We start from the raw sequence: 23729 nt of genomic DNA, 5'->3' as shown, positions 1-23729 counted from the left end.
CCATACTGACAGCTGTCAATTTCAGAAAGACTTGCACAGCAGCAACAGTGTGCTGTGTGTGTGTGTGTGTGTGTGTGTGTGTGTGTGCATGTGTGTGTGTTAAGCATGTCATGAAACTTGTTAGCATGACCTGTGCGTTGCATCACACAAGCCACTTAACCCTCTGAACAGTACATACAGTGCGGCTCTATGCTCTGTGCATGTTAAATATGATCCCATCACCCTGCTCTGTCATGCTCCAGGACTTACCAATGCACACCTTCTCTCACACACCTTCACACACACACCCACACACACACACACAGCCCAGTACATTAGGCTGTGAGAGTATGCTATCTATATGGACATAAGGTCACATTCAGAGCTCCTGTATGCCTCACTACACAGACCGGCTGCATTAGGCCCAGGAATCATGGCAAAGTGGCCCGCCTGTCTCTATCTGAAATTCTAATCACCGCTCGCGACATTACTATTCAGTCTGCGCTCCCGCCGGCAGCCTGCACGCCGGCAAAGCTTTGCACCAAAGTTTTGGTTAAACCGCGAAGGCCGAAGCCCATTTCACAACACCCACATTTGTATTACACATTGATAAACACAATCTGTCTGTTACTTTATGCCCCTGTTCTGCCGTCTCCTTCCCTCCCTTCTTCCGTCTCCCCTCACCTTGGCCTCCTCTCCTCATTTCAACTTCAACTCGATTATTATTATTATTTTTTTCTTTTTCTTTTTTGCTCACCTTAACACATTCAGGGCACATTCAGCGGATCCATTCCCTTTTTCATGACTTATTTATGCATTACACATCTTTTCTTAATAATCTCCCCTCTCATCTTTCAATTTTCCCTCCCTTTTTCCTCTCTGTGTCTCTGTGTGCCTTTCTTCTACCTTGTGTAAAGCGTTTCACCTCTCTACTATCTCCATTCCTGGGCACAGCTCCCCATTTGGCTCAATTCTTATCTCCCTCTTCCCCTCTATATTCCTTCATCTCTCCTTTCCTATCCCACCTCTCTATCTTTCCGCTCAGCTCCCTCTGCATCCTCTCGCTCGGCGCTCTCCTTCCCCTCCGCCCGAACCGCCCCTCCCTCTCTGTCCTCCTGCCCCTGGCTGAAATTAAACCCCGTCGGCATGGGCTTGGCCCGTCCACATCTCCCACCAAGGCTCAGCCATATGGACCTAAGAAATAGACCTTGAAAAACAAGATAAAGTACATCAAAACTGCAATGGGTTCACCGCTCCATGGGCAGTCTATATTTTTGGATACCATTTCACATTTTTACAGGCGGCGTTCAATGGCCTGGCTCTCCCCACCCCACCCCGCTGCGTCTGTCTCTGTCTCTGTCTATATATTTGGCCGTGTCTCTCTTTCTCTTTCCCTCTTCGTCAGACAGACGTTGTCGCAGTCTTGACAGTGAGGCGCGAGTCTGCAGTGATTAACATTGATTAAAGTGGCTAACGAGTCTCCTTTTCATTCTGTTGGGGTGAGACTGTGTGTCTGTGTGAGTGTTTGCGGTTGTGTGTTCGAGCAAGAGAGACAGCATGTGTGGGTGAGAGTGAGCGTGGGTGTGTGTGTGTGTGTGTGTGTGTGTTCAGTATGTGTTCATAAATCTGTCACTCATCTGGGTTGGGTGTGCAAGAAAAGAAAAGCCCAGCTGTGAGTGCTTGGCAGTTGAGGTGTCTGTGCGTTTAATGCGATTGTATACAAGCAAATATGTGTGTCTGTGTGTGTGTGTGTGTGTGTATGAGTGTATGTGCGTGCACAGGTGCATGTGAAACACCCTCATTGATTCTGCTGCCCGTTAAGCGGAGTCTCTCATCCTTTGTTTCCCTGCCATGTGGACCATTATACCCACAGATCTGCACAGCGTGGTTCAAAAGCACTGCAGTGTAATTTCAGCAACCAATCAACTGTTCTGTGCAATCAATCAAACTCTTCTTCCTCATCATCACCTGCACATTTACTGTGTCACATGTGTCTGGTCATCTGGGCCCATTATATAAGCACGTGTTAGGGCTGCTCAATCATTTGTTTACTGTCATGTTTACTGCAATTTGAATATCTGAGATAAACATATTGCAAACGACTGCAATAAGAGACTTTGAATTCAACAACACAAACACCATGACAGTCTCTCTTGTACATGTATACAGAGTCTGGCCCATCACACAGTTAACTAACAATACAACCAGGATCTGTCTATATATATATCTATATCTATATCTATATAGATATAGATAGATATAGATATAGATATAGATATACAGGGTGACCCAAAAAAACGGGAATTTTTGAAGTGCGTATTGGCAGACATGAGCAAATTTTTAAAAAATGAAAATTCCATCATTGTTTCTTAAATGGCATGTTTTCAGGTTTCAATTACTATGAATAAAATATTTTTCTTCCATCACTCTTGGTTTTGTTGGATTGTTAAAACGTTCCCGTTTTTTTGTGTCACCCTGTATATAGACAGATATAGATCACTTTCAGCAAAATACTGTGCCACAGACATTACAGCAATGCAGTATCTATTTATTAAAAGTCATATTGTTATAATAATGATAATAATATCTTTGTCATAGTATTCATCACCGTTATCACATGTTCTACGTTTTCCTCAAGCTGTGCAGTCATAATGTGTTTTTGTTTGTGTGCATGTGTGCATGTATGCTGCACGTGAGTGTGCTCATTTTTACGTGTGCATGCATGTATAATTAGGCGTTTGATTGCAGATCTGGGTCAAATAGTGTTGGGAAATAATTGTTAGCGTTTGATTTGGTCTACGTGGAGCATCAGATGGGTGGGGTGTACAGAATCAGGACAGATAGTCCCAGATAAGTTGTCAGCCACAGGAAAGCAAACTAAATTAACTTTCAAATAGTGCAAACTCTCTCTCTGACACTCTGTCCTAGGTGGAAAAAAACCCCATCATGTACTCTGCAGAGGTTAAAATAATTGCCAAGAAATATTTGCATGTTCCATTTCGCCCAGGTTTGATTGAGCATGTTGATTTACTGTTGTGTGGAACCTGAGTACAGTAGCTTGAGCAGTAACCCTCCCGGCTAAGGCAGTTTAGGCTGACTGAGCCTTTCAGGCACACAGATTCACATCCGACATGGCTGCCTGAGCCATAAGAACAGCTCCATGAATTATGAAAGGGCACGAGCCCATCGCTGTGCTACTTGCCGCTCTGAGAGAGAGAGGGAGAGATGGAGGAAGCGATAACTACATATTGTAGATGGATAGGAAGATAGTGTAGAGCGAAGCAAAGTGAAAAATAAAGGAGAAAAGGATGCACAGGCACAATGAGGGAGGGAGATAAAGGGTGCATGTGTACTGGAGCGAGAGATTGTTTGTTTTGGAGAAAGGAAGAAAGTGTGTTTGCGCGCCTGTATGCATATAAGCGCCTGTGTTTGCGGTTGTGCATATCTCCGGGTGTAAGTAACGTTGACGTTGTGTTGCCCCAAATCTAACCAGCTGTGTGAAAAATTGCTAACTACGCCACTGGATTTAGGCTCATCACAAAGGCAACACTTTCACACAGACATAACATACACCACACCGGCTTTGTTCCAGCCTCTTCAAACAGTCTTTGCTGCGGAGGTGTGACAGCACGCCAGGCGGGGATCTGCTGCCCACCATTTTCCAAACCCCAGCAGCAGCAGAGGAGACACACAGAGATGGGGGATTTTTTTTTTTTTTTTTTTTTTCCACCAATTATCTAATGTGTGATCTTGGGGCCTGGCTGCCTGTCATCCGCAGCCACTTGTTTATTCTGCCTTTTTAATCTTTCCAGTAATCTTTTGCTGCTCCTGAGCCAGTGTCACCGCAGTGAACTCAGAGACAAGACAATTCCATTAGGAGATGGCATGAGGTGGCATTCATTAATGGCCCCAGCCAGATGCTGCTCTGCACATCGAAGGGGGCGCTTTTGAATTTGATTTGATCCCTGAGGATAATGCATAGCGCTTCATCGCAAAGTTCTTCCGGGGGGTTCCATATCCACGAGGAAAGTATTGTGACTAGCGAGAGAGCAGGTGGATTTCGTGGAGTATCATTGTGTGGTATTACATGACTCCCCCCTCCCATCACCACCGCCATCACCCTCATTTGCTCTGCTCCAGCTCTATCTCTGTGAAGCTCATCTCAGGCTGCTCAGTATTCTGCAAGGCTCTTGACTAGGGGCTCTCAACTGTCCACTCAAATCTTCACTCAATCTATTGGAAGTGTATAAATAGAAAAACCATACAAACATGCAGCGTTTCAGCCATACCCAGCCTTTCGAGGCTGCGGCTCCTTCTCCCTCCACTGCCTGCGTGCATTACTAAACAACAGCTGTGGTGTTAGAAATTGTCCTGAAGAAGTAAACATGCTGAAGGATGCATAGCCTCTCCGAGGATGTATCACATCAAATGCCTTCGGAACGCTTCCCTTTTATCTCCTCCGTTACATAAGTGCCTATGTGTACCTGCAACCTCCACAATTCAGAGCCTTGGGAGACACAGGAAGACAGAGGGAAGAAAGAGGGAGGGGATGGAGTGATGGAGAAAGAACAAAAGAATGAGAGGTGCAGCACAGGTGACGCAGAAGCAGAGGAGGCAGACAGAGAGAGAGAAAAGAGGGGAGTGAGAAAACATGTGGGCTGCGGCCAGTCAATTATTCAGGAGAGAAAGGTCCATCTTACCTTGGGAGCTGCTTTGAACATGCCTGGCCTAGCATCACCTTCTAATGGGCTACAGATTGACATGCTACCTGAGCAGACTCTCCTCATCCCTCAGCAGCTCTCTCTCCCTTCCTATATGGGCTCTTATCGGCGCTCTCCGGTGGAACGTGTAAATAATTACTCCATGGCCACTCCGCCGTGCAAGCTGGAGGGTTGTTTGCACAAAGAAAAGAGGATATATTTTAAAAGGGCGACGGGTTATTTTAAGAAAAGGGGGTGAATTATTTATAGAGGCCTGCTAGGAAGTGTTTGCACTTGTGCTACTGTACTGTATGCGCCGTGCATTTGAGGTTATTGCAAAGCTGCCTGTGACAAGTAAGCTCAAGTGACATAATGCAGGGATGTTTGTTTCGAATTAAGTAGTTACTTACCATGTTCACTTTGCTTTGAGGTTTCTTTTGTATTTTTTTTTTTTTTTTTTTTATATAAGTGTGTGAGTGTGGGTTGGGTTGGGGTGGGGTGGGGAGGAGTGGCAGTGGTGTGTGTGTGGGGGGGTGCGTATCTACATGAATCCCTGCAGTTGCCATGGCTTGGAGATAAAAGGCCAGATTATTCAACTTGGCATCCATGAGGTTGGCGCTGCCTGAATATGGTCCAGTCTAAATCTGACCAAGAACTACTTTCCTTCATCTCTCTTTCTTCCTTTCCGCCCCTCTCTCTCTCCCTCTCCCCTCTTTGTTCCCTTTCTTTTCCCCCTCTTTCTCTCTCCGTGAGAGAGGGATATGTGTGCCAGCCCAGAGGAGAGGCTTAAAGACTGAGGTTTGCGAAAGCGAACACCCTACTGGGGTAGACTTTCTGTGAGAGCAGCCGAGGCACTCACACACTGCACTTCAAAGCCTCCATACCCAACTTTAAAAAGATAATAGAAGCAGCTCTGTTGTCTCATTGAGCCGCCCTGAAAATTTACTTTTTGGGTGTTTTTGCTTATTTTTTGTGCTTACTTAGTGTCGCGTGAGGTTTACCTGGGCTCCCATGTGGTTCAGGTGTCTGGTTTGTCAGTTTATTCTTTGGATGTGCATAATGTACCGTGGTGCATAAGGATCAAACAAGAAATGATACACCAAATTCAGAAAATTATACCAGTAAAAGTGTTTTCAAGTTGCATCGACACAACTTGATCCCTCACTCTGTAATTCAGTGCCCAAATCCTAACGCAGCCTGTTTAAATACCGAACACTGAAAGTTGCAGTCATGAAAAATGAGAGCATAATCATACCAATGTATTTATTGTTACAGCAAAACATTAATACAATCATATTACACTGAGCTGCTTTGTTTTCCTTTTGGAGGCTACAGGCCAGTGTTGCTCTTATAACTCAGTGTTCACATTCAAAGGTAGCTGTTATGATCGATGATTGATGTTCATTTTTAGGCAGTTTTTAAATAAAGGAGTGTATGCTGTGTATTTCTGTTTTTGCCGTGGTATCAAATTAGGAACAGAAAATTGTGGGCTGGCCCCTGAAAGTTAAATCATCTGTCGGGAATTCCCCAGTCAACTTGAGATTCCCCAAGGCGAGCAGTCGTGTAGATAGTCACTGGGCTTAGCAATGACAACAACACAAATATTTTCTCTTAAAATGCACTGGGAATGCACTGCAACAGGGAACAGAAAAAAATGTTATGTTTTTGTATTCTTTTAGAGCGGGTAGATGCGCAATTTAATTGGATTAATTATCTAGAGAATTGCAGAGGATGCAACTTTTCCTTTCCTAGGACGGTGATGGAACGAACGAATTGACTTAAATTCGTTTTCTCTAGCCTCTCCCCAATGGAAGCCGTAACCAAATTAAGCCAAATGCTGTCCTTAACCAACAAGCCAAAATGAAAACTTGGCATGGAAGACAGTGCTGAAGCCACTCTGTCAGCCACTTTGCCCATAATCAACATGAAAACAAGTCAAAATGCATCTGCAGTGAGGCACCAAACAAAAGCTGATGCCAACCGCTGACCTGGTAGAGGAAAAATGAGGATGACCAAATGGATCCCATCAGAACGGAGCGTGCGTGTGTGTTGAATTGTGGAATCATCACGTTGAAATGCCGACCCTGAGTCAACTTTAGAAATTGTGAGTTGGGTACAGCTCGAGGCGATTGTACAATTTCACCGGTATCGTCATGTACCCTAACTCCGGTATCATCCCTACTCGTGCCCATGCATGGTGTTGGGTGTGCCATCCCGGTCTTTAGCGTCTCTTCAGTGTCAGTGGCCAGAGTTGGAGATAAGCGAGATTAGTGCTTTGTTTTCAGATGCAGCCACAGCCAAATAGCTCGGGACCGGCTGGCATCCTTATTGAGGTGCGTACTGTGGAGAATTCATCTTGATGAGAGCCTCTATCGCCTGTCAGTCCCCTCCGCTATCTCCCTCTTTCTGCCTCTTTGGCTGGCTGTCTGACTTTCTCTCATATACATGGAAAGAATGCGCACATACACAGATACATGCACGGTACAACTTCATAGAAATGCACAGATACATACACAATCACAAAAAAGCTTTGCTAAGCAGGCTCGCGGGGGGATTTATTCATATGAACACACATATACGCATACAAGCGCACGCGTGCAGCACTCTCCAGGAGCCGGGCACGTTCCATTATCTCCATGTATCAATGCAGGGCCTCGATGAGAAAATAGGCTGCCTTGGATGAAGGAGAGGGGAGAATGAGTTGTGCTTTTCATCATCAGACGACACCACTCTGAAAAGCAGATAAATAGTAAAAAAGGCAGATAGGGGCTCGGTGAGAAAGAGTGATGAGAGGCGAGCTCAGGGAGAGAGAGCGCGAATGGGAGCACTCAAGCCTTTAATAGCGAGGTACAATTAGAGCCTCACCTTGAGGGGAGATGGACCCTTGTTATCACAGCTTGTCGCAGGATATAATCACACTAAGAACTCAGCGGCATGGATGATTTCTCAAGGCTGGTCATGACTGGGGCCAGACGTCACCTGACATTTCTGGAGGGTTTTTTTTTTTTATCTGTCATTACATGGGATTACGTCGGCCTGTTCCATTTGGCCATTTTATTTATATATTTATTTATTTTTTCAGTTGTCACCCTGTTTCTGTGTGAATGAACAGATTTTTGGACTTGAGGGAGAAGTCACTGCTGTTCCAGCCAATCAGGAGCCCACAGAGTTTAACTAAAGTAGACCATAGTCTTTAGAGTGGAGTAAAGTGTGTGTGTGTGTGTGTGTGTGTGTGTGTGTGTTAGAGCTGAGTTATTGGTTTAGTGTTGTATCAGGCCCAATATCAGCCTTTTTTCACACATCTGATACTGGTGTGCCCATATTTTCTTTTTCCTTTTTTTAAAAGATGCTTAATGTTGTTTCACAGCATCTCTCTCATCTTTTTATTTTGCATTTGCAATATTCTCTTTGTTCATTTTGTTTGGTAAAACATTTCATTAAAAAGAGATTTAATCTAGCTTTGTTTTGGAGTAATTTTCAGATTTTTACATACTGACTATTGGTGCAAAATATGAGGTATTCAGTATCAGTCTTTTAAAAAAAAAAACTCATCGGTGGAGTCCTAGTCTGTGTTGGGCAGCTGTTTGTGTTGCTTGGCTGGACTGCCACCCACATGTACGCCACATGGCTGCCAGAGAGTAAGTTGCCACGCCATGGCAAAGTTGGAAGCCCAAGGGCCAATTATGGCCGGAGAGAAACTCCCAAGTGGTCTTTGGAAACACTCCACTGTGAATAAAAATCCTTGCCAGCCTCTGTTATATTTATTCCATGTAAAAAGTGCAGATGGAAGAAAGCCGCAGTTAATATTCATGGTTATTACTCAACTGTGTCATCCATATTTCTGTTTGTAATTTAGACTTCCTGAACGGCTCTCTAGAAAGCAAAGAAGCAGGTCAAGTCAAAAAAAATAAATCTATGAAATTTTATATATATAGTTTCTTTGAACAGTTTGGCAGCAGACCATGATGCTGTGTAAATTATTTAATCAATGGCTTGAGCTGTGGAAACGGCAGAATGGCTTGCTTTTGTTAATGATGATCAATTTAATCTCCCTCACTTCTACAGTTCAAACCAACGGAGCCGTCGGGCCCCTGTAGCAAAGATGAGTTGCAGCAGCAGATGATGAAAGGTTGCCTGTAAAAATAGATAACTGCACCAACTGGCTCAAGTTTCCAGAAGTAGCCTTTGGGTTAAACAGTGTGTCTGCTCTGTGTAGCCAGTGGCAGCTTTAAGCATCCGGGGGCCCGTTTCAAGCGTTTTCTTGTCATCACAGAAAGATCGGTGGGTCCCACCAGTATTCCTATGGACTATTCATCTCTCACTACTTATGGATTAAGGGAATTTAGTCTTTTATCAATACCATGGTAGTTATGGACAAGAGAAAACAAAAATAACCCCCCCAAAAATTTAATTTAATTAATGAGAGTACCTTTTGGCTCAGAGACTGTAGTAAATTACTCACCAATGTCTGTACAAATCTCTGTATTCCATTTTGTGCAAGAGGCTATGATAAAGTTATGGTTATTAACTGGAAAAAAAATAATAATTATTGGAGGGAAAGTGTTGCAAGCTAGAACTTGTATGGATCTTTTACCAAAAAAGACAGAAAATACAAAGGACAGACTACTTGAGTGGAGTTAATATTTTATTTCATTACATTTTTATACATTTTATTATTATTTTTTTGTTTGTTTTCCACTGAGAGTCTGTGGAAGAGGAGGTGTACTGTTCCTTTAAGAGACAGGCTACGCAGGCCTGCAGAGAGTGCAGTTTGAGTCTGTAGCGAGAGAAGAGTCCGGTTGCTTCGTCAATATAAGTTTCCCAAACAATTAGAGCACCAGGGACTATAAAGTTGCCAAACAAAAACAGATTCCTGTCTTGTTTGTCAAGGGGGCAACATTAATTAAACATGCACATAAATCTCAAAATCTCGGCTGGCTATAGGAAAATATTGTAGTGTCCCATAGGTGGCCCGCCTCCATACCTCCCAGCATGCTTTGAGAGACTATGAACTCGAGCATTTTTTGGTTGTTTCTTTTCATGACCTGGCAGGAGTGTTTAACCCCAAATAATTGTGTACAGGATGGCAAATGCATGTCATTCGGGTCCCTTTGGGAGGGCGGGGCGCCTTTCAGTTGAACCGGGTGAAATATAGCTAAGGTTGCCAATGTGTGTACCCACCAGCTGCTGCCAGAGTCCTGACTCATCTCTGAATCATCGCTGCTGCTGCCCGGGACCGGAGAAAGGCAGGGGTGGTGCTGGGATCCTGGGGTCCCCAACACGGGGCACTGGGTCCCCCGCCCCGATGCATCTACCTCAGCTCACTAATATTTCATCATTCTGGAAGGCGCCCTCAAGCTAAACTCCACCCATGTGAAATATAACGCTACTTTTTGTGTCACTACGGACTCTTCTGGAGGGCGGCTGAAGGAGACAGAGACACCCAACAAGAGGTTTGCATAGTGTGCAAGTCCAGGCTGAATTCATAGGAACAATGTCATTTTGAACTGGAACATGGTTTTCTGTTCTTTCTTGTCGTTGTGGTCACTGCTACTGAGTCAGATTTCGGATGATGGCCAGTATTTCGGGGCCTCCGGTGTAGCTGCTGGCTGTTTCTTTTGGCCAACGCGTTCTGCCTCTATCGCTTCCCACACCGACTGGTTTTACCTTCATAAAACCACTTGGACTACAAACGGCAATCAGAACACCCCTGATAGCAGAATCTGTCCCTTTCTTACAGTATCTATCTATCTATCCATCCATCCATCAAGAGAAAGGGAATTTATCATTTATGAATTTGAAATAATAATATATTTCAAACATCTATATAGTCTTAATGGATTTTTGATGCCCATCAGGGGACCAGCGTTCTAAATTAGCTTAGGCTATAAAGACTTGGTCAGCACATCAGACACTGTAACAGCGATTGTCAGTGTTAAGCTATCCGTCCCTGACAAATGCACAAATTAAATTCAGCTAAAATTACAGAGGCTGCCTTACAACCCCTCAACTGATGGATATGTATTTAAGCTTCCACTGGATGCAGGGGCAATTTGCTTTAGTGGGCCCTGCACTCTGACGTCCATGTGAGCGGGAAAAACAAGAAATATCACATTAACATGGGATAAGCCGAAGACTGATGAGTTTAAGTTGTGAGGAGGCTTAGGGAAAATATTGGTGACACTTGAGCCTGTGGGAGTCTGAGCTCCACCGAAGTTGGTTTGCTGGAATTGATAGCCGCTCTTGAGGCGATTGGTTTGCAAAGATAGTTGCTGTCAAGGTGCCCTTGAGCAAGACTATTAATTCCTAATTTCTTCAGCGGAGCTATGCAGTGGTCAACGGTGGAAGACCGCGGTTATACAGCTCCTGGGTGTAAATGGGTGTATGAATGCAAAGCAGGGAGCAGCTGAAAAGGCTTCCCTGAATAAATGTACAAAAAAAAAAAAATCTTGTGAGGGATCTTTTCAAATGAGCGAAGCTAAGGTGGAAAAGCCAGGGGATAAACTGTGGGGAGGTTTATAGAGGAATGGGTAAATATGAAAAGGTAATGTTCTCCAATTTCTCTCTGGCCAGGGTTGAGAGAGGTTATGGAGGAAAGTGGTGGATGAGTCCCAGTAGTCCAATAGTAATAGAGGAGAGTTGCAGCGTTTGCCTCTTCCCCCAGACTGGCTCAGCACTTGTTTCTCCCTCAATCCTCCATTTTGGATCGAAACATGGTAAACCGGGCCGTTAATTGCGACGCTAACTCAATCAGTGGAAGGCTCACCAGAGACAGTGTTATGTGTGTGTTTGTGTGTGTGTGTCTTGCAAGCATATGTGCAATATTTGCCCATGTCTTTGTGCGTGTGTATGTGTGCACTAGTAATGAATTTTGGTGCTGAGGTACAGAGAAAAACAGCAGAGCCTAGCTTGTCCCTGCCAGGGGATGGGATTGGAGGAGTCTCTCTTTGGTAAACAGGCGATTGGTGAATGGCATCTGAAGTCACGGCATTTCGCGCATCGGTGGTTCATCCTACTGATGAGGCTGATGTTGATTATTGCAGGGAGAGTGTTTTTAAGGTCGTCGATGATGATGCCACGCTGACTTCTTCGTGGTTGAATGAGAGTGTGAGGAAAACACAGGCAGACTTGTCAGATAGCGACTCTGTGGAGAGGTACATGCCAAGTACAAGGTTTAACGTAATTACTTTTAATGCATTCAAGTTTAATGAACTAGTTATTCATGGCAGCATATCTCAGAAAGCAACAATGACAACGAGCAATACGGGCAACCAAACAACAGAGTGTTAATCAGACCTCGAGTGCTTCGTGCAGATGGTGTGATGGTCAGACATACACAAACTTTCTGTATAGTGACAGACTAATTACACAGACGCCCATGCTCCAAGCTGAGTCGTATTGATTCCATACCGGTGTCATTTCTGACACAGCAAGGCTCTGGTAATAGTGATTGTTGTATTGTGGTACAAACACATTTGGACACGTTGGAGAATTTCGATATCTGTGAGAAACCACAGTCTTTTGAAGCCACTGTCGGAAAGCGGCTCTTTGGCCGAAAGCACGAAGGATTTGAATTCCGTTAGATAACAGAGATGTTTTCTGTTAAAATAATATTTGGCTTTGGTTTATCTCTTTGATTTTCCAGCATGCACCCGTTTTCTGGAATGTGCATTTAAATTCGGTATTCAGGCTGTGCCTTTGGTATTTTTGTTTATTCAAATGGGAAAAAATTATTTTACAGAAAAGTGACAAAGCACACGGGTAATATGCTGGTCTCTCTGCTTTAGTACCAAACTATGGATGTTGCAAGAATTGAAACTTATGCACCAAGTAAAGGCAAAATTTGGAAAGCAGCACTATTAATAGTTTTTTACTGTCAGTAATATCAACTCAACTTGATCCCTCACTCACTAACTCAGAGTTGTTATTTTAATGTGGCCTTACCTTATTTAAATATTTTAACACATTAAACGCACAGTTTCAGTCACGCTTACAGGACTGTGAATCAAAATGAAAGCACATTATCACGCCGTTATATTTGTTGTTAAAGCAGGACAATTCATGCAGTTCCTCTAATTTGAAATGAGTATTTTGTCAGGCTGCTTTGTTCTCCACTGGAGGGCTGCAGGCCCATGTTGCACTTGTAACCCATTGTTCTAATTCTAATGGAGCCCGTGTGTTTAAACACTTGAAACACAAAGTTTCTGTTTACTTGTCAGTGTTCATGCAAAAATGTCTAAATAAAGCAGTGTGTGCTGCATGGGGTTTCTGTTTTTGCTGCGGTATTGAATTGTGGAGCATTATGCAATTTCTCCAGTGCTGGTATCCACTGCTTTTCAGTGGATTGCACGTGTGTATTCTCAGCGTCTGCACTGTATTTTTTTTTTTTCCCCCCACGACTTTTAAGCTAATTGAAGACAAGCAGACTGGACTGACATCACACACTATCCATCACAGTCCCCAGATTCTGTGTGGTCTTTGATTTTGTCTCCTGCTCCCAGCCTGTTTGTTGTTCCTGTTACCTCGCGATTACCAGTACTACTTACAGCTGCACCAGTGAAGAATTTTTGATCTCATCCTTGCCTTCTGGTCAGCATTTGGGTCCGCTTGCCTGCTCTCTTTGTGTCAGAGCGAAGTGGCCAGCATTGGGCCCAGCGGACTCCAGCCTGCCACCTGAATTTCACGCCTCTCATTCATTCTAATGACACTGATGCCGAGCTGATCGCTGAACTATTTTCGGTCAGTTCATGAAGAGAGTCCACCTCCGGCTAAACAGCTGATGGCTGTTCGTAAAGACTTTTTCATTTCTGCTGGTCCGCGTTTGGGTCCACTTGCCCGTTCTCTCCTTGTGACAAACTGGGAGTCAATATTTGCCGACTGATGATTCATAAATCCACACAAGCAAGTCGTGCTGAACGTTATTATTCCAAAGTGAAATATTTCCTGAAAAATGCTGCATGTTTCGCTCTCCATTTTGATTTTTTATTTAGAAACAAGGAATCCATGTGTAAGGAACAGTTATAAATCAGACTCCAGTACTTCTTCTTTGTCACAATGGGCATGCTTGCTTATTTGTTTTGCCATAGGAATTATAGATTCTCTGTGCCTGTAGCAGATGGTTTGTCTCTGGCCACTGTACTTGTGTTTTTTTTTTGTTTTTTTTTTAAAGTCTCTTTAGCTGTAGCGGTACCTTACCATTGTTATTTATTGATACCAGCAGTATTCTCAAAAGACTCTTTTTAGCGCAGATGTGAAAGGTGCAGCAGTGCTATCTTTGTCTCAGTCTTCCTCTGCTGCTCTTTCTTTCCTTCTTTATCCTTCTCTCGTTCTCTCTCTCTCTCTTACACACACACACACACACACACACACTTGCTCTCTCTCTCTCTCTCGCTGTCTGCCTCCCCTGGCAGTCTTCACCAGCTTGTGGAGTCTTTACTAACTAGCCGCGTGTTCCCACTCATAGGAAAATGATGATGAGACAGCAAATCCAACACAGATAATGCACAGCAGGGGGGGAAAGAGAGAGGGAGAGGGAGAGCGAGGGAGAGAGAGAGAGTGGGGTGCAGGAAAAGAGAGAGAATGAGAGCCATCACTCTTTTTTATGCGCTTTTACACCATATATGTTCATCCCCGGGGAGCACTATGTCTCTGTCTAGGCCTTTGCCTCCTATTCTATGCCTTTCTCTTTGTTGTCATCATTCAACGCATTTTCTTCTCCCTCCGCACCCACCCCCCCTCTATAAGTTATTAAATCTCTCCATCCCCTCACCCCCTTCCTCCCATCTTCTATTCCTCCCTCCATTCCTCTCTGCCCCGCAACCTTTCTGCCTTGTGTCACTAAGTGGACTGCTTATATAACGCCATACACCTAGAGGGACTCCCCGCCTCCTCTTCTCACTCAACGTTTTTTTTTTTTCTCCTTTCCTCCTATCTTTTTCTTCACCTTTCCTTCTCTACCTCCCCACGAGCCCCTCATTTTTCATCCTTTTTTCCCTTTCCCTCATCCCCTGCTTGTCACCGACTCTGCCTCTACTTTTTTTTTTAACGGATCAAATGGTGAAATAATGTTGCGTCATTAACGGCCCACGTATGACTGCACCTGAAGAGGTGAGGATAAATGACACCCGAAACACAAAAGCAGCATTTAATACGTCCATATCCAGTTTGTCGATTTGCATCCAAACCTCATTTTCAGACTGGTCGTGAACCACATATAAAGGTTTATTGTGGTAGCCGTGCCATAAAGTGACCCACATACCATTTTATTTGCTTTTTTGTCTCTGCTTCCATATGATCTTCATTTGAATGATCCAACCCACACCCCCCCCCCCTTCCCATTCGAAGTGTAAAGGCGGATGTTTTGATGCATTTCGGCAGTAAAAACCATGATTGTGCAAGGAGTAGGACAAAAGCAAAACTATGTGTGTCAGGAAATCATTGCCAATACCCAGCCCTACTGTTGCAATAGAAACAGGCATAAGGAGAGCCTGGGAGTGTTGTTAGTGATTTAACTGTACTTGTAATAATGGAGCTTCAGTGAATCTTATGCTCATGCGTAGGCTTTAGTGATATTTCTCACTTGTAATCCTGCCTTTCTCTTTTTTTTTTTTTTTTTTTTTTTACACATGATCATTCATAACATCCTGTCGTTGTCTAGGGCCGTCAATTGATCTAGATCAGCTGCTCACATCACCTGGTGATATCTCTCCAATAGCACAGCAACACACCTCCCTTTTTAGCCTATCATCGTTCTGCTGTCACTTAAAATATGTTTCTCTCTGTGCCTTTAGTGGCGTTCACACCGCCCTCCACCTCCCCACGTCCACCTTGACCTCACAGATTCATCATGTCGTTCAGTCTCATCAAATGTCATCAGCCACCCTCACCACCGGTGTCTGGACTCCATGCGGGGAATTTATTATGCCGCCGCTCGGGGCTGATGCTCGTCAATCTGAAAATCTCTCCATACGAGTCTGAGCGCCAGAGACTTTATAATCAAAGACTTATCATCGCTTATCTGCTGTAATAAACAATTATCTTTTCTCCATTCACCTGTCTCTCCTGATTGAACTATATTTCTGTAGTCCTCAGCAGCCTTTTATACATTGAGAGCTCACACACACACACACACACACACACACACACTTTTCCTCCCTCCCACTCTTGCTTCCTTGCTTTCACTCACCCGCTCTTGTTTGCACATTGCTTTCCTCTCACCTATTTCTCAATGACTGCATCTCTCTCCTGCTTTTGCACACCTTCTGAATTCATGATTCTCCTTATAGTGTGTTTTCATATTCACTACACCCAGCTTCGCCCACTTTCATCTCAGGTCTCCCCGCTCCCCAGTCTGCTTCACCACCCCATACCCCTCTCTTGCTCTCTCTCTCTCTCTTTCTCTCCCTGTCTCTCTCCCCCCACTACTCTACACTCCTGCCTCCCCCTCCTAAATATAGTCCCTTTGAAGCATAGCTGTGTTGTCTCTTCCCGCAACACTGCAAGACAAAAGTCTGTCATCTCACATCTGAGCATCAGGGATAGAAAGCAGAGATAAGATTGATGGCCCAGAAAGAACACTGGTTAGGAGAATTGATATTCATCTGCCTCAGCATGTGTGTAATCGCAAACGAACAGAATGGGTGCAGAGAAAGAAAATTTAAAAAAAAAAAAAAAAAAAAAAAAGGAGGAACGGGAGTGGAGGAGAGGAGAGGAAGCCGTTCTAATGCCTCACTTAGAAAGATGGCAAGACAGAGAGGGAGAGAGGTGTTGTGACATTTCTGATCCTCATTTTGTAATTGAATAATAATCTCTCGGGAGACTTGACCTAGTAACATGCATGAGTGTGTGTGTGCCTGCACGTGTCTGTGTCTGTGTGTGCGTGCCTGTGCATGTGCGCGTGTGAGTGTGTGTGCTCACATCTGCAGAATATATGCACACAGATGGATGTTTGTGAATGTGTGGATGTGTAACAACAGAAAATGTGTAAGAAAGAATAGAGAACCAGCTGGAATGAAATGAGAACAGAGGAAGGAGGAGGGGAGGGGGGTTGGGGGGACGAGGAGGGAGGAGGGGGGGGTTGCCCTTTAAACATAATGCAGCCCAACACCTCCACCTACTGACACAAAGGAGTCATTACAGCTCGAGTTGTTGCCGGCTACACATTAGTGTTTTTAGACTGCAGCTGAGGACAAATCCCATCTCATCAACTCACCTGCAGGAGCCCTTCTAATGACTTCTATTTTGTCTAATTACAGATTGCGTAATTTACATAATGAGTATACTTAGTATTATAAACACTCAAGATCACAGCATGGAGGCTGAATGTTAAATCATATCGAATCATCTCCTCCCCACTTTGGCGATAGTAAGGAGTCTTGAATCCAAAGTGCTCGTCCGTCTTACTGTATCTCCGTATAAAGTCACACGTCACACACACACACACACACACACACACGTCGCACAACCTTACGCCGACCTTGTGTACCTGCTAATAGCTCGCCCGTCCATCAGTGAGCGCGGTGGTTGCCAGGGGAGCGCGGCCCATCACATGTTCGGCGTGCACGCCTGTCTTCCTGCGGCCCAAATGTACATCGGCGCTGACGTGATCCTCTTCCGCCTCGGCGACCCGGGCCTGTGCCAGGCTCAGGGGGAAACTCGGGCTGGGAGGTTATAATTTCCAGCGCCGTTCTCAGCACTTGCCACAAGGCAGGGAGTGAGAAAGTAGGCGTTTTTCATGCATAGGGGAAAAAGGTGTAATATAGGTGTAATATGTAGTATAAAAAGAAAGGAATCAGACTCTGATAGGGAAAAGCCTATCAGAGTATGGTTGTTTTATTAGGCATTGACAATCAATTGAGATATTATTGAAATACTAATATGGCCACTGGCAATATCCAGACCTTAAAAGCTGCATTTTTTTTTTTTTTTTTTTTTTTTTTTTTTGGTACAGGTAAAATGTGTGACAGAATACCATTATATATGAGGCATTGTGCAGCTGTAGAGATACCCCGGCTCACAAATTGTATTCTCCAGATGAAAGAAAGCGTGTTTGTGCGGTGCAGACCCCAGCCAAAAAGCACATCTTCATCATCATTTTAATTATTTTTTCCAGTGGAAAATGAAAACGATGCCGGCAAAAATTCTCACAAAAACTGTGAATTATATCATAATGAAATATCTGTCAAAATAATTGTTTTACCTTATCATTCAGTGTTTGTTTTCAAGTTACTTACAGGATCCACTTTTCTCTTCTGTCTCCTTCCACTTCCATCCTCTCTCTCACCCCTTCTCCTCCTCCCTCTATCCTCCCGTCTCTCCTCCAGTCTACGGAGGGAGGGCTACACGGTGCAGGTCAGCGTCAACGACTACCTGGACATCTACTGCCCGCACTACAACACCAGCCAGCGGGGGACGCTGGAGCGCACCGTGGCCGAGCAGTACGTCCTCTACATGGTCAGCTACCGCGGCTACCGCACCTGCGACCCCCAGCTGGGCTTCAAGCGCTGGGAGTGCAACCGGCCCCACGCCCCCCACGCGCCCATCAAGTTCTCGGAGAAGTTCCAACGCTACAGCGCCTTCTCCCTGGGCTACGAGTTCAACGTGGGCCACGAGTACTACTACATCTGTGAGTCAGCCCCGTAAACACTAGCGCCGGTTCGTCGGTGTGGTAATAAAAAAGGCCCCGGGGTGCAGCACAGCCAATATTTTGATCTGGGATTATAATGAGGAACTTGTCTTCAGCTGCTGTCACCCACATGTATTGATGGCGTGTGGGTGTTGCTAATAGATTCTGGAAGTTCACATGAGGACAGTTCCCGCAGTTGTACAGTTTTGCAAAAGTTGATAGTTGAGGGTTGTGCGGCGAGGTGGCCTGCAGAGGGCACAAGGTTGACGTGTTCTGTGTGTTTGCTCCCCGTTGTAGCTACGCCCACCCATCACCATGGCCACAGCTGCCTGAGACTGAGAGTCTACGTCTGCTGCTCCACCGGTGAGGTCCAACTCTCTGCATGTCTCTCTTCACCTTTTCTCTGCCTCTCTATCATTACATCTCCCCTTCCCTCTCTCCCATCTATCTCTTTGCATCTCCCAAACACACTCACGCTGACACAAACACAGAGAAAACAGCGACAAAGAGATAGGGGTGGCAGAGGGAAAGAGAGAGAGAGAGAAAAAGCTAAGATCTGACAGTCTCGTCTCAGAGAGAGGCTTTTCTGCCTCGCGCTGTCTTGGTGGGTTTTGATGATGGCGTCTTTTCCCTCGAAGCAGGGCTTTGAGAGTGACGGCTTAATGTTATTCTCCGTCTCAGTGCTATTACAGTAATGCTCTCGCTCTCTCTCATGGTGAATGACATGCTCTCGTGAAGTTGTACAAAAGATGTAAAAAAAAAAACAAAACAACAACAACAAGATTTAGCTGCAAGATTTCTTTGTCTTTCTCTCTGCCCTCTCCTCCACTTCCTCCTTTGCATTGTTTCTCCCCATGTCTCTGTCCCCATCCTCTGTCTAACTCCTCTCTCTGTCTCTCTCTCTCTCTCTCTCTGTGATGCTTGCTGCTCTGTATACTGTGTGTTATTTTTACCCTGGTAGCCTGCTCTCTCCCCTGCAGGCCTTTGATCAGGGAGCCCAGCGCTGAAAGCCTCCCCCTTTCCTCTAACCTTGTCAGCACTAATACATCCCACACTCAGGCCAGTGTCAGCCCCTGTGTACACATCACCTTAACCCCCCCATCCCAGTGTCACAGCTAATCTATTGAAGTGTCTACCACGCCTCCATTTGCCTCTTGTGTGTGCGTGCACGAGTGTGTGTGTGAGTGTGCAGTGCCCCGTGTGTGTGAAGAGTAAAGGTTTGAGCATATTTCTGCTTGTCTGTGTGTGTGTGTGTGCGTGAATTTAGTTTACACCTCACAGCTCTGCACATTGTACCATCTCAGCTATATATTTTTTTTTTTATGTGGGCTTGTATGCAACTTTGTGTGTGTGTGTGTCTAGGTGTGTGTGGGCAAGGTCACGCAGGATTGGCAATGTGTGCGTCTGTGCATTTACTTGGTTTACTATCCACAACCTTTACACAGCAAGGTCATTTTAACAGCTTGCTATCAAAAACCCAATTCCTTTCTTTTTGCCTACACACTGTTCTCTCTGCATCTTTCCCACCTTAACCCTTTGGAGCCTTGGATGGCAAAGAAAGAAACAGGAGTGCACACGGCATATGCTTTACATTTGCGCGAATCTGCAAATCGAAAACAGCGAAAGAAGCGTTGGGTCTGTGTGCACGCTCTCCTATGTTGCCTGACCTCCTTGGTCAGGGAACATAGGAGAGCAGAACCAGAATCACAGGATTACATTAACACACTAACAGAGAGGAAAGACATTCAGAGAATTCACACAGATTCAAGTTCATTCATTCATGCATAGACTGGCAAGGCGGAGGGAGTGTAATTCCATGTCTAGACAAACAGTAAATGTAATAATACTTTCTGTCCCCCAGTTCCAAATGGATTTAATCTTCAGCTGCAAGCATGGATCCAGGATTTCTTTGTGCTTTCTCAGTGGCACAGACACACTCACTGGTGCACAATGCTCCATAATTGTATACATTTCAAGTGTTGGCATTTTTATAGGGCGTCAACTCTCCCTGTCCCTCTCTCATCCTCCCTCCTTTTTCCCCTTTTTTTTCCTCCCCCTTCTTCCTCTCACTTTTTCCCCCCTCTTTGTGTGTGTGTGTGTTTCAGTCTCCCAGGCAGATGATGACTCCAGTCAGACTCCTCCCGACTTCACAGTCAGGCCAAACATCAAAATACACGACATTGGTGAGTGAACACGCTTCCATTTCTGGGCTACAAAAATGAACAGCAGTAAAAAAAAAAAAAAAAAAAAAAGCCAAGGACTGTTCAGTACTTTGTTGTGGCTGCTAAGTTTGTTTACTCTGCTGGTCATTGTGGAATGCAACCAGCCACTTGTTAGAGGTTTTTTTTATTCTATGGTTGGCAAAATAATCCAAGTGGCCGGTGAGTTGTAACATCCTCAAGCCACTGCGGCTGATGATCAAACACTTGAGTTTCCGGGCCCGGCCCTGCTGCTCTCTGTGGTGGTGCAACAGGCGCTGGGCCACGGGCACTGCAGTGCTTACTTAATGAACTGCTTAGCATATCCAGATATATGCAGGCAAACAAATACTTATAGCCAAATGCCGTGAGCTAGGCCAATATAATATGATATTATGTTGCTCTAGTGAAATAAATATATATATTGTCTGCGATTTTTGGCTATCATAATATTGTGATATGGCATGTGTTGTCTTTTCCTGGTTATACAGCAAAGGGACAGTTTTCTGAATGACTGTTTTTAGCTGTTCTGTTATTTATCATCTCATCTCTAAATTATCATCACAATATTGATATCAGGGTACTCAGTCGAAGATCTTCTGATATTTGATTTTGTCTATATCACTGAACTCTACCATGAGCCCTTAACAGGAGTCCCATTTTACATCAGAAAAAGTTTGATGAAAATGCATGTTTTATGATTTAGTTGTTTAAAAATTCAAACGAAATAAGTCATTGGCCTCTGTTATGTAACGTAAGAAAGTCTTTCAAAACTCTACCTAACACCAGCCTTTAAAATCCTCTACATTCCTCAATGTGCCCATGTTAGTCACAAATCTGTGTCCTTGCGCGTATGCACACACACGCACACACACACACATATGCATACATGCACACATACACACATACAGGTAAGCCTCCCTTTTTCCTCTGCACAAAAGCAGCAAGGTCAGCGGAGGTCTTGTAAGGATTGAAAGGTCCATGTTTACCTAAAGAGAAGGCACATTAGCGAGCAAGTCAATTCTACAGTTGAGTGGTTACATAAACCCTCTATTTTTCTTTCTTTCTCTCGTTTCTTTCTTCCCCGGCTCAAACAAAAGCCTCTTGCCGGGAATCATTTAGTATGCTTGTTTCTGGGAGCTGTAGGCTGTCTGCGACAAGGGCTAAGAGAGTGTGACCTGCCTGAGATGGAAACTCAGACCAGCAGAGACGGAGTGAAAAGAGCCCTTGAGCCATCAGCATACAGTGCCTTCACACAGAGAGAGAGAGAGGGAGAGAGAGGGAGAGAGAGAGGAAAATAGAGTATGGCATGAGCAGGGAAAGAAAAAGTTAGAAAGAGGAAACAGAGAACTGGCAAAGGAGAGGTGAGAGTGAGACAAAGACAGAAAGCAGAGAGATAAAAGACAGATAGAGAGGAGGCAGTGAAAGAGAAATGCAGCAGCAGAAAGAGAGAAAAGACCCCACAGAAAGGGGGACAGATAAGGCAGAGAGTGAGAGACAGGCAGAAAGAGAGATAAAAACGGAGAGGGGGCAGAGAAAACGGGGGGTGTGCAGAGAGAGAAGTGGCACAAGAAGAAAGAAAGGCTCAGTGGTGGGCGAATTGCTCAGCAGTAACTCAGGCTCAAGCTTACGTAGAATTTAATAAAAAAAACACGCACACACAGACACACACACACAGACACACACACACACACACACATACGCACAGGCAGGGAGTCATAAAAAATCATATAGCCTCAGGCATTCTGTTGCATTTGGCTGAATACATTGGGAGGAAGAGCACAAACAGGACACACATATTTGCGCGCACACACACACACACACACACACACACACACACACACACACACACACACACACACACACACACACACACACACACACACACACACACACTCACACACACACTTAAAAACAGCCCATTCCCTGAATGGCCTTTCTGACCACTGGACACCCACTTGGCTGACTCACCCTGAGGACCAGACCGGCCCACAGATCGGCTTTGTATTGACCCAACTTTTCTCTCTCCACATTCTTAGACTTAATCTCATCCCCATTATTGTATTATTAGCTTGGCTTCTGCGTCACATTCGACTGATTTACAGCGGTGTATCTGTGTACTGACTGTTGTGGCGGATTCATCTTTTGTTCTGTTTTTGGGCTCCTTGAAACAGGCCTCCTGTCTGCCCAGCCTTTAGTCATTCCCTTACGGAGAGACAAAGCGAACAAGGATTATGAGCAGCAGAGATACGCTACGGTGGACCGTGAACATCTCACAAGCTGTCGCTTCACATGTGCATGAAGTCTGTATGTTGCCTCTTATTGCCACAAATGTGCTGCAGGAAGTCAGCATCAGTCATGTTGCTGGCTGTTTGAATTAAACATTAACTTCCCTGTCTCCAGCAGCAAACCCGCTTAGTATACGCTGTGCATCTTTCCATCTGTGACATAGCCACCCTTTAAGCTTTTTCCTCCTGTTCTGTGTCTGCAGTGGTGCTGCCACAGCCAAACCATTTTGACATGGAGGGCTAAGGGCTGAAACGTAGCCTAACTTGGGTGTTGGAGTGGAAAATGTGACTGGAAATAGTTTATTTTGAAATGCATCACCTAGCCATTAGCACCCTCAGTTTTATCTGATTCCAAAGTTTATTTTTGGTCTTCAAAATCCTGCATGTGAACGCAATACAAATACTTACTACATACCCTGTACAGGTTTTATCTCTGGATCTTGTCTCTCTGAAACAGAGAGCCCAAAAAGCTCGGTGTGAAGGGCCAGATGTGACCTGTGGGCCCCACCTTGGCCGGGCCCTAGTTTGTATTCTTCCTCTCACCTTCACCGTGTGTTTTCTGTTTACCGAGTTCATCCTGGTGCATCACAGTGTGAATGTCAGTGTTGTGTGTCACCACTGCAGACAGATGCATTGTGTTTACTAAGAATGGCTCTGACGTGGACAAGAGTCACAGACGACCGGGACAAACCAGCCCGGTTGGAGACAGAAATGACTACATTCCATACATTTTCACTTGTCACTCGTCAGCTGCCGTATATTTGTTGTCTTTACCAGATAGCACTTTTTTTTTTATTTCTTGGTTTTCTCAAGGTAACCCCTTATTGCCTCCAATAGAGTTTTTCAAATTTCAGGCAGGGGCTTTATTTATAGTTTAGCCGTAGTTTGGATTTATTGACACAAATTGCTATGACTTACTCGCTGCCGGTGGTATCAGATC

The 23729-nt window shown here is 44.7% G+C and overlaps 1 protein-coding gene across 1 annotated transcript in view; it reads left to right on the top strand.

Moving 5' to 3' along the window:
* Positions 1 to 23729, top strand: part of efna3a (ephrin-A3a) — a 57310-nt gene that overhangs the window by 30479 nt on the left and 3102 nt on the right. The window contains exons 3-5 of the mRNA XM_030062911.1: positions 18002 to 18303; positions 18601 to 18666; positions 20409 to 20486. Coding sequence (XP_029918771.1) covers positions 18002 to 18303; positions 18601 to 18666; positions 20409 to 20486 — 446 coding nt within the window. The remainder of the gene's footprint in view (positions 1 to 18001; positions 18304 to 18600; positions 18667 to 20408; positions 20487 to 23729) is intronic.

Source organism: Myripristis murdjan, chromosome 11, assembly GCF_902150065.1.
Source record: "Myripristis murdjan chromosome 11, fMyrMur1.1, whole genome shotgun sequence".
NCBI classification, from domain to species: Eukaryota; Metazoa; Chordata; class Actinopteri; order Holocentriformes; family Holocentridae; genus Myripristis; species Myripristis murdjan.
Note: the sequence above shows the minus strand (reverse complement) of the source record. Positions and strands in the feature narration are given on the sequence as shown.